The sequence below is a fragment of the Cydia splendana genome, chromosome 11, assembly GCF_910591565.1.
Source record: "Cydia splendana chromosome 11, ilCydSple1.2, whole genome shotgun sequence".
Classification (NCBI taxonomy): Eukaryota; Metazoa; Arthropoda; class Insecta; order Lepidoptera; family Tortricidae; genus Cydia; species Cydia splendana.
The window spans coordinates 15,609,316-15,621,671 of record NC_085970.1 but is presented as its reverse complement, the minus strand read 5'-3'; the positions used below and the strand labels follow the sequence as shown (position 1 = coordinate 15,621,671).

General features: G+C 38.3%; 1 protein-coding gene across 1 annotated transcript in view; it reads right to left on the bottom strand.

Annotated features, from left to right (window-relative positions):
- Positions 1-4,116, bottom strand: part of LOC134795065 (uncharacterized) — a 32,577-nt gene extending 28,461 nt beyond the window's left edge. The window contains exon 1 of the mRNA XM_063766904.1: positions 3,056-4,116. Within this exon, the coding sequence (XP_063622974.1) occupies positions 3,056-3,527 (472 nt within the window). The 5' untranslated portion in view covers positions 3,528-4,116. The remainder of the gene's footprint in view (positions 1-3,055) is intronic.
- Positions 4,117-12,356: the final 8,240 nt, after the last annotated feature.

Sequence of the window (12,356 nt, the reverse complement as noted above, 5' to 3'; positions counted from 1 at the left end):
GCCAAAACAAACGTTTTGGCCAAATGGTCGGAAAATACAGTTTCGGATGCGATTATTCCAAAATAATTATATTTAAAGAGTTAACTTTACAGCTTGCAATGCAATGTGATGGAAAAAACCCTTGCCGTTTATTTAATATTACCAAGAACTTCGATTCGAAAAAAACTTCGATTACACAGCAGTGGCGATGATTAAAAGAAGGCTCTTTCCACGCATACTTATTGGTTGGATAAAAGATAATTCATTATACGCTCTTATATCTTAATGAATAATGATAGGTCTCACATGTAATTTTGTTCGACTGCGATCCGATTTATCTCCGATCTGAACCTATATGCTACGTGTGCGCATCTATATCTATACGATTAATTAAAAATCTTATTTAAATCCGACGTTCTTGCTAAAGTGTGCTTTGTTGTATACGAATTAAAGTACTTCATTTCTTGTAAAATTTATGTAAGATACGAGATGTTCACAGCCATCTGACTTACGCGTGCGCGTCAGAATTGGAAAAATGAACTTTATAATATAGGAGTCACGGTGCTTTTCTGATTGCATGATCGTGTAAGATAAGAGGATAAGAAAGTTAAATGACAATGTGTGTAATCCAGAGGCAATGCGTTTGTCATGTTTGTTTAGGGTGTGTACTTTCGATAAAATTTATTTAGGGCTGATCGTGATTCTAAAATGATCTTCTTTTGCTTATGCAGGTATATCTCTTATTTACTGCGGTGTTGAGTTTCAATGAAGTAGGTACCCTTTTTTACTTCGGTTGAAAGACGCAGGCAGGCTTGCAGACAGTGTATGTATTTGATGGTGCCATCTCACTTTAGAGAATACAAATAGTTGTTCGGGGTTATTAGTTTCTAAGGAAAACTAGGGTTTACAGGTCTAGCTTAGGATTTATACCCTGAATATTCGCTCAATAACATACATTTCAATATCGTGCTGATTCCGATGCAACTTAAAGTTATTATAAAGCTGACAGCCCTAAATTGGTTCCACTTGCAATTGAAAAGCACACTTGTTAAAATATAAATGCAGTGTCATTCTTAAATCAACAATCTTATATGAGTTAGCCAAACGAAACGCATTAAACGAAAGGCACTCATCCAAAACGAAAATGATTTGTACATTTAATAAACCGGAACAGCATTCTTCTTTTGTGTATCTTTTGCAATGTTTTAGGCCGAAGCCCCACTGCCGCGCACGCTATGTACACGACCCACGTTCCTATACAAAATTTCGTGGGCTTGCCCACGGTTTGTAATAAAACGTGGGCCGTCGATGTAGCGTGCGCAGCAGTGGGGCTCCGGCCTTAATATGTATCTTTATGTGTTATCTGTCGTGGCATCACCGAATGGGCCCTACGGAAGAGCAGCGCTGGCTTTATAGCTTAGGCCGGAGCCCCACTGCTGCGCACGCTACATCCACGGCCCACGTTTTAATACAAACCGTGGGCAAGCCCACTAAATTTTGTATAGGAACGTGGGTCGTGTACATAGCGTGCGCAGCAGTGGGGCTCCGGCCTATGCTGAGTTGGGTCCATTTCGTGATGAACACTTATTGATCTCTTCTTTCCTTGCTGTTGTTGTCTGTACATGTTCGTACATGTTTTGTGGTCGTCACGAATAAAAATCTTTTATCTTATCTTTTATCTTCTTTTAACTTACAAGCAGTAATTCGTAAAATATCAAACGAAGGACCATAATGTCTATGGTTGAAAATTTATATACATCCAATTGTGACAAAATATTTTCAATTATAAGTCCAGAGAGGAAAATGGGGACTACGTTAATAGAAAGGCGGTTTCAGGATGGTCGTCCACATTTTTCTTAAGCTTTTTCGTTTCCAAAGCAAAAGGTGAAGAAACTTCGTTAAGGAACTTTTAGGCCATTGTCTTCAGAGGGCCTACCGCGAACCACGTTCGACGTGTTGCCTCCCTGTCACACATACGTACGAATTTACAAATGCGACAGAGAGGCAACACGTCGAACGAGGTCCGCGGTAGGCCCTCTGATTCTCACGCATAACGATTAAGACGTGGTCTGTGTTTGAATAGGCGTAAAAAGTAAAAAGCTGGAACCGAGAAACACTGAGGGATCGGGTAGTAGATGTTTTATTTGTGACTGAAACAGTAGATATGTGCGACTTTCAAAGAAAGAGCCGTGGGATCTACTGGGCTACTTGGTAGTCTCGGAACATAGGTATCCTTCCCTTTTATCCAAGTTGGTTGGGTTCTAGACCACAGCGACCAACATTCGCCAATTCTTTGAGATTCCAACATAAAACTACTGCAGCTAACCTTTTTTTCAAAAGCTTGATGGTTTCTGGATCAGCAGACTAATTGGATAGGTACATAGCCCAATGTTTGGACCCAGCAAGCATCATCTCATTGGACGAGACCACTTGACTTTGGTTCCGCGTTATTCTCACACCAACTACAGAATGGGGAATTGCAGGTAAGTAGGTAAGAATCTTAGATCTGCATAGATCTTACCGTAAGATCTATGCAGGTTTCCTGATGATGTTTTTCCTTCACCGAAGGACGTAGTCACAAGACTAGTTTTAGTGGTTTCGCGAAAATGATCGATAGACATTAGTAACTCTACCCTAAGTATATACCCAACCCAATATTTCCCACGATAAAAACCCCACGGTAGCGGAAACAGTTAATTAATGTTGTAATGAGAAAGTAGGTACTTGTACTCGCGGGTCGAGGTCACTGGTTGAAACTGGAAATAATTCAACCGAGCGATTTAGAGCGTTTCTGGTGCTCGAAAGCGCTCAAAATTTTCGATTTTTTGAGTTTTTAATGCCAATTACAAATTATGATATGCCTAGTGTGTGCTGCGTCTTCTGCATGCTACTTAAATGTAAAAAATGTTTCGTTCAGATTGATTTTAAGTAAATTATAACAAAATGGATTATAAAAAAATACTGTAAGTAACTGGGGTCGTATAACATTGTTAAACGAATTCGAGGTACATATTTTAAATACAATTTAATTTAAAGGTATGTTTATTTATTGATTTTTAGACAAAACAAAGCTTACCTGTCATCTGCAGCTGTCTTCTCGACGCCGGCGTACGTGGCGTTCGCGGCGTACGCGCCGCTCGTGGCGTTCGTGGCGTGCGTGGTGTTCGCGGCGAATTGGGGCCGCTGCCCCGCCGTGGGCTCGACAACATCCTCAGTTCCGTGTTCCCTACGCTCGCTAACGCCTCCGTCGCTGACCTTGGAGACTTCGTACTATCCTCCTCCATAAACTTCACTGGAGAGTCCATTTTAGACGCTTTGTAAACACACTCCGTCTCAATATCAAAGTTGAATCTTCTTATAAACCGCTTCCTTTCTCTCGAATACTGCTCCGCCATTAAACGTCTTGTTTCATCCCTGTCCGGCGCGCCAAAAAGACATTTGCAACTCCCACGACGTCTCCTTGGTGTATTCGCGACGTTCCTCAAAGGCGCCATTCCTGAAGACACTTCGAATCTCCTCTGTTTCGGCGTCCGTCCTCCCGCGGCCATAGCAAGCGTCAGGTGATCAGGACTGGTTCGCGAACATCTGACTAATAATCTCCCGAGAGAAAACAGCTGTTCTCAGGTAGAAAGGGAGGTTGGGGAGCGCGTGAGTTAGAGCGGGGGAGAGATAACACCTGGCGCGCGCCAATTCTAACCTAAAAGCGCGGCGTGGCTGTGCCGTGCGCGCGCGTTTGTCTCTCGCTAGCGACTGACTGACGCTCGGTTTCCCGCGCTCCGACGCGCCGAATCGCCGATTTTGGCAGCCACTTCCACTTGGCGCGCAAACAATGGAATCCAAGGACGCTTTTTGTGTCTTGCGACACAGGTGAAGTAAGAAAAGGGGATAGTTTTGAGTTTACCTTGCCCTAGTACAAGTTGGCGGCATTTGAGCGGGAACTCGGTGGATATTTTTAGCCGGCCGGCGCGGCGTGACGTTATCGGCTGATAACGCAAGCGTTGGCTTGTTATGTCATAGTGTCATAGTGATTCGGAAGGGTTTCCCGCCATTCGGACACGTGATTATACACACATTATACTTACTAATAACAACCGACCAATACGAACAAAGAATAACATTCAACAGGTGTGCCAACCATTTGGTTTGATTCTGCATCTGCATATATACCTATTTTTATATAATTTTAATTATTTTTGATGCAATCACTATGTATACATTATTCATATTACATACAGGCGGGTCATTTTTGGACCGTTAGCCATATTGTGCGAGGTGATTAGGTATGTAGGTCATACTGAACAACTATTTCTATGGGACCAACCCCGAAATCCCAAACAAAATTTGGCCTTCCCATAGAAAACGTCGACATCCACTCGACCAAAATTTATGAAACGGCCAAAAAAATTTTTGTGATTTCGAAGTTGGTCCCATAGAAAAAGTTCACTTCAGTTGTTCAGAATGGCTACCTAATCACATCGCACAATATGGCTAACGGTCCTAAAATGACCCTGTATATGTACATACATTTCAATGTAGACAGGTAGTGCTTTTGTAGCACATTGTAGCATTTTTAGCTAATAATTATATAGGTACCTACATACTTAAATAATATCATCATTGATCAAAATGTAACCATTGTCCATCAACTTACCATTCTACCAGGTCTTATAACTATTCTCATGCACACCAGACACAGGCAGATGCAAAGATAACGTTACTACATACCTATATGCTAAAGGCGGACTTAGGCTTTCTATACCACTCTTCATCGTATAATAAATAATAATATCTAAGTACATAAGTCAATCTGACAAAACTCCTAGACTCTAACCAGAGTCACCCATTGTCACTTTGTATTGTATTGTTACTATTGTTAGCTTTAGCTACTGATCTAAAAATTTCGGTTACAGTTGCTACCTCAAGCACGCTAGCTTATAAAGTTACAGCCTATTTGGGAGCTTATAGTTGTGTTGTAGACAGGCTAATAATACTAACATGTTACTTGGTGCCTACCTGGCGAGCGTATGAGTGACCTAATCATTTGGTTGAATAGTGACATGATCAGACAAATAGTATTCGCATCGGGACTTGAAATAAAATGAAAGCCAATGAAATGATATTGTCTACTTAAAATAAAATTAGGTAAGAGTCGAATTTTCTCTTTTCAACCAAATATGAAATAACTAAAATCTAATCAAATCAACCTAAGTACAGCAACTAGCAAATTAAGATCAAAACCAAACATAAATTAAATAGCAGAATCTACTTGCATTGATTATTTACCGTGGGGCCTATATAACGAGCAACTTACTTTAATCTACTTATATAGTTACAACATATAATAAGGAAATAATTGAGAATTTAAGATACCAATGTATAAACAAAGTGGTCCTTCGACCCCGGATAATAAGCTCCAACGCAATAAATTTCAGTGTTTCATTCTAAGTTTCTATGATACCTCATCGATGTTGATGATAAATATTAATATTTATGTCTTTCCCATTACGGAACAATGGTGTTCCGGACCTTTGGGAGGCGTGCGCGGAGCCGAAGCCAACACAATATGGATTATTATTATATTTACATTTACGCCATTAGACTTAAACTATATTTAAATACTTTAAATCGACTACTAAATTAATTATTATTTTTAGAGATTCGTTGTATGATTAAAAGTTAGGTATACGTACACACAAAAAACAATTTTTCTCTACTGTTATACAAAAATATCATACAACACAATACGAGTACTTAATTTATTTCGTCATTTATAAATCGACAAATCGAAAAACACACATCAACGCCATATGCCACCCAAAATTAAATCCAATTACAAAAATCAATTTGTACAACGGCAAAATATTAATAAATAATCACTGAACCAATTTGTGCGTATACGCATGTATATCGGAAATCATTACCTGCACAAATCATTAATTGAAAACTGCAAACTGAGCGGGAACCGTGAAATTGGGGTACGCATTTTAGGGTTCCTTTTTGGGCAAGAGAAACAGTATGAGGATTCTCTACAAGTTTTTCTCTTGTCCCGATGTTCAAGTCTCGGAACCGATTATTTTGAAAAACCCGAAATAGGCCAATATTTTTACTTATTTTATGCTCTTTACGTAGGACTGAATCATGTATTTAGGTAACAACTTAGTATTACATATTAGATTGTCCCATTAAAAATGAAATAATAAACCAAAGAACTAAATAATACCGGTATTTTTTGTATGCAGATAAATCCGGTTCCGAGCCTTGCCGATGTTTCTCTTACCTTACCCTACTTTCAAAAAATTACGTTTATGATCTCTTTGCGTACTTAATTTTTTGTTGTTGATTTTTTTTAACAATTTTCTTGGAATATTAAGCTGACATTAAAAAAAAATAGAACCCCGGAAAGCCAACCCTGACCCTGAACTCCCTACTTCTGTATTTTTAACAAATAACCTGTCGGTAACGTGCTGCACTGTTGAGTGGCATTATCATTTCCTATTTACTAATAATATATCTATTGTTTACTAATGACAGTGGAAAGGACACGTGCGCGGAAAGCATGCAATGTTAATTTGTGCCTTTTCATTAGCTGTTGTGTCAATTGAATGGGGTTGACCTAGGTAACTCAAGAGTTTTTATTATTTTACTTTAAAACTATTTTTACGCAGCTCTTATTGCAACATTCATAACGGGGTTTATTTATTAATATAAAATCGTGTCTAGACACAAATATGTTTCGAGTTGCTTCATACGTAAGGAGGGACATTATACAGGGTGGCTAAAAAATAAATGCATCCCCTTTGCCAGGGAGGTTTTGGGATTATACTGAGTAACTTTCACTATGGGACCAACCCCGAAATCACGATAAAAAAAATCGTGTATATCGTACTTGGAAACTTGCAATGCCTATACATTGCATGCCCTTTTTCTTGTAATCTAATAGTATTAGTGTCGCTAAAGGAGAAAATTCCGTTGTCGATAGAGGCGAAAAGATACCTACTAATAATAGGCTTTCCTAGTAATAAGTTGTATTATGTATTTGCATTCAAAAAAGGCAAAACCAAAACTACACAACTTGAAATTTATCAATTTCGCGCGGACATTCATCTCTTCTCAAAATGGCGGAAACGGCACAATGAGCACTTACACCGCACCTTCCGGTACACTCACGCAAGTAATTATAAATTACACACCTGTTGCAAGTTTTAGTTTATTTGGCCGGTATGTAATTTTTACAGATACAAAGGCCTCGTCACTGAGTTACAACCAATCTTTTTACCTGTAGGTATACCTATATACTTAGATATTTTAATATCGTTGAAATTAACAATTATTAGGTGATAGTTTTTACGATTAAATATATACCTACCTACCTACTTTATAATTTATAAAAAAAAATATAAGTTATCATATCAATAACGATACGCAGGTTAAAAATTGCGGTTGTTGTGACTGGCAGTTACCTATGTAGATAGGTTGTTCTTCGGTAGGAATTACATTAATTTCTTTCACATTCTAAAATTCATCACTTACTCAGAAAAACGAAATAAATAGGTAGTAGGTAAATAAATACATATATGTAGTATACTGACTTGTCTATGTCTAGTACTTAACAATTAAATTATCTTTGAGTTTATTCTGGCATGTATAGTAGTAAAACTGTGTAACATTAGGTATGTAATAAGAATAAAGCAGTTTACTACTCGTATAAAGTTACTCTAACCGATAACATTTTTTTATCAGTTCGGTCAGAGGTTAATTTAATTTTTATGAGTTGTTATGCATGTTTTTTATAATCGTCAACAGCCAGAGATAAAATTTACTTTTAAGGTGACCCAGCTACAAAAACCATTTAAATTGCCCTAAATGTATTTCATATTATGGACATCCACTACTTACATTATTATTCTACTTACATTTTAACCAACTTCAAAAAATATGGGAAAATTTATCTCTATCTCTCTCAACGTGGTGTAGCGTGAAATAATTAAAGTTTTTAAGATTTAAAACTAAATAATAATTGAGCCTTTAACACTTTCGTGATCGCCAGTCCTTACCTGCCGACCGTACGGAAGTTATATTGTCTCACGCCCCTGCCTGTGCCATTTTTTTGTTGCTACTACACTATAGTGCAACTTTAAGTGCTTTATGGTTTATGGAGGCACTTAGGGACTTCAAACTTTTGCTAAGATTGATTACAATTAAAGCCGTTATTCATTATCAAGCATGACTCACGCTAGACCGGGCCGTGCCCGGGCCGAGGCGTCCGACATGTTATTTTCTATGACGGCTGATCAGTGATCACGTGGTACCTACTTTCCGTAGGAAACGAAGCGCCCGAAGCTCCGGCCCGGCCCCGGTCCGGTCTAGTGTGAGTCATCCTTTATTCTTCTACAAGAAGAATAAATGCAATACACATAAAATATGGCCCGCAGGTTGAAACGTACCGATTTCTTCAATTACGAGCACCTATATATAGAAAGCCACTTCTTTTAAGCGGGGTAATACGGTATTATGTCAAGATGCAATCTCAGCGGACCGGTTTTTTTTAATTGAGCTGAATTAGTTAAGTCTTTTAGCGTAATTAAAATAAAGAGTTCGTGTCATAAAGCGAGAACTGGTCGGCTGTCGATAGTGTCGGCTACCGTTTTATGGTGGCGATGGCGTTTTGGGGAACCGTAAAATAAACTAGTTCTTTATTTTAAAAAATGCGAAACAAACCGACCTAGCATTTATTTTGGGTACTAGCAGACTTTAAATACGTACTTAAATGAATGAATCGACTATCCTTGTTGTTAATCTGTCCCGTTAGCCAAGCGACAATAGTAGCACAGTATAATAGACAATAGTAGCATAGTATAATATAATTTGTTAGAACACTTACGTGATACCTATATGTATATATATCGAGGATATAGACGGCCCATTATGGAAAAGGTTTATTTTATAACTACTATTAAGGTGCAGCGGGGCAATCTAGACTGCGGAGTAATTTCAACTAATCGAAATATCTTCCATGTTTTACATTATTAACTAGAGTCTGAGTCTCACACAATACACACAACACATCTCTTTCGCTATCTGGACATGTCACTCTAGGTAATAATGTAAAACATGGAAGATATTTCGATTAGTTGAAATTACCCCGCAGTCTAAATTGCCCCGCTGCACCTTATTTGGTTTATTTAAATTGGTATTTTCAGGGTATTTGTAAATTGTATTATATGTTTCAGTAAATACTATAAGAGTGAGAGCAACAAATGGAAATATAATTTAACCCCCTTTAGAATTTTTTCGAATTTATTGACTGGCATGAAAAATAAGTACGAGTAGAATTCCTTAAAATTCTACGAATCCAATTGATTCTATACAATTTCACCTGGCTTCAACTTTGTATGCTTCCTTCCGTTCTGAGGTTAGGCAGTTAGGGCTTAGAAACATAATTTATGGCCTCTACGAGAGCCCTTGAGTTTGGATTATTTACAGATGTTCCCCACACCTTGTGGGCTTAGCCGAAAGGTGTAGGGATGGGTTGGGTCGGTTTGCTTTCTACCTTTAACGAAAACAGTGTAAGTTTGACGAGTACTTTTTCATACCGCTCGGCGCGGGGTGTTACCACCGACATCGCACAGCACTTGGGTGAGTGGGGATGTTCTCTAATATACTTCTATGGGGTAAAGGACATACAATTACTTGATTTTAACTGACCTATGTATATCTAGGAGTGCAGTATACCTATCTTGCGAAGTATGAGTATCATAGAAAGTATTGATCATAGAAAGTAAGATGTGTCTTTGTTTAAAAATAGCGGGATAAAAATTAATGACCTCCGACTCCCAAGGGACTCGACATCTTTATTTAGTGAGTGTACAAACTCGCCGCCGCGCTGATTGTCGACTTGCTTGTATCCAATTTAAACTGTTCGGAGAGCGTTGGTGAAGAATAAGTTGTCACGATTTCCAGTCATGAGGATACGACAAAGAATAAGAACATTTGAAAAACAGACCTAAGAGCGGGTTATTGGAGGCCCTAGAGAGCCTCCTAGAGAGAAATACCGCGCAGAGCTTAAACAGCGATAACGATGGCAAGGCGCTGCTAAGTCAAATTAATTTGTACAATTTTCGACGATGGTCGAGTCAGGCGCGACCCGAACGTCTTTGAATACGTCATTACGTGCAGGCAACAGACAAAAAGTGCCGTTTTTTGGACACGCGCCTTCTTTGTCTGTGTCCGGATTGATTTGTCATTCAACAAAGGTCTGCTTATATCCTGGCGGCGCGTTGTGAAATATGGATTTTCTTTTGTTATAGATATAATTATATTTAGTGAGTGTGTAAGATGCTTGTGAGATATTTCAGTGTTATGCTCATGTGAAGCCTATTTCTTCACAACCCCGCCACAAAAAATTTAAACCACTGATTTACAATAAATTAAATGTAAGTAATGGATATTCCTAAAGTTTAGTTGTTATCGTTAAGTGCTTAATAACCAGGTGAACGAAAAATTATATCAAATGGTTAGGTATATACTAAGATGATATTATGGTTACCCTATCCTTGTGTTAGCCTATCGATATGGAAACGGGTTTGGCAAACTTTCAAAGTCTAGTACCTACTAGGTCAAGAGGGGTAGGTATCATATTCTGAAAGAGATTGTTTCTTTACTGGTATGGTTGCTAAATTGGTGACAGTATCATTAAATCGACTATCAAATTATACTACAGATTATTATTAAACTAGTTCATATTTGACAAATGACAATCATGACATGGCGTGACAGTGCGCATTATGAACCGACACGTGCGCAAAAGTATGGTCAACAAAATTAATCAATATCCAAACAAATGAAAACACGCGTCATAGCCAATCAGAATGGCTGTTCAACCGTAAAAACTCGACCCCTATTTCCTAAGCCGTAGAGTACAAAATAAACTTAAAATTAGGTCCTGCAAGGTTAATGGTATAGATAGAGGGTAAAACACGGGTAAAAGGTATTATTAGTGATGTATTGTAAGTATTAATTTTACAGGAGTATTAATAATGGTATACGGATAGACAGGATATTGACTGTGTGTAGGGTGCGTATGAGTTTTGCAGTAAACGTAGCCTATTTACCCAATAACAGGAAAGTAATAGATGTCACACTGGCTCACAGTTGATGGGATTAAGGTTTTTACCTATTGTCACAAATATTAGCTAGGTACTATTACTTTTGCTTGGGATTGAAGAGTTTTAGCCGTTGGTAAAAAAAAGGACTGCCAAATCTTAAATTTTAAAATTTCCGAATCGAGAGAAGTTAAACTTATTTCCTGAAAACAGGTGTAGGTAGTAACTAGTAAATACCTAGTACCTTAAAACAACTAAGAATGACCTCATCTAATTTAGAAAAAGAACAATGATCATTTTACCCATGGACCTTTCATATGTTATATGTTATGGTCGCCCTATACAAATGTATACTTGATTAGCACTGCGCTTATGGCATATGGTGCACGCGTTTCCGTAATGATTGCCTGTCTGTCCACAACATAACAGATGGACCTGTTAATAGCTACTGTGCAATTGATTTTTACTTTATTGAAGTGTGTCTAATGTGCGTCAATGAATATAAAAATCGCAACAAGATTTTTCCCGTTTGGCACTGTAACGAATAAGTTTTTCAGATATTATTCAGTCGCTAGGTAACGTAGGGTAATTCGCCAGTAACTGGCCACCTGTTAGTAACTGGTCACCCTAAACTAAAAATGAATTCAATTCACCTATAAACAGAATTCTTTTTAGTATAAGGTGGCTAGTTATTGAAGGCTGGCCAGTTAGAATAGAATTCATTATTAGTTTAGGTTGGCCAGTTATTGGCCGGTGGTCAGTTACTGGCGAATTTACCTACACGTTTTTCATAGTTGTTTAGTGCGTAGTTTTTCATCTTAGGTCGGTGCATTTCGCCAGTTCCGCAACACTTGCCATTAGTACAGTCATCATCAGATACCTCATCGGAAGTGCTCAAAAATATCTGAACACGCACTCTAACGCCTTTGATACTGTTGTTGTAAGCATCTCGGCCGCCCACTTTTGAAGCAAATATGCGACATGAAAGAATTTAACGAAACAGACAAAACCTGCACATTTGAAACGCGAAAAGACCCAAAAATCGACATGTGTTTCCCTACTAACAGAAATAACTCTTTTATGCTGCTTTTGGCGAAAAGAAAGAGTTTTTTGTGCGTTTCTTTTATTGGGTTAAACATATCTGCAACGTCACGACATGTGCGCCGACAGATGCGCCTGGGCACGCGAATCGGCACAATTGGTGATTTGTGTTGTTGTTGGCAAGTTGCGAGGACAAAGTGCTCAAAATGATCTCCACGATCCACGATAGCAGAT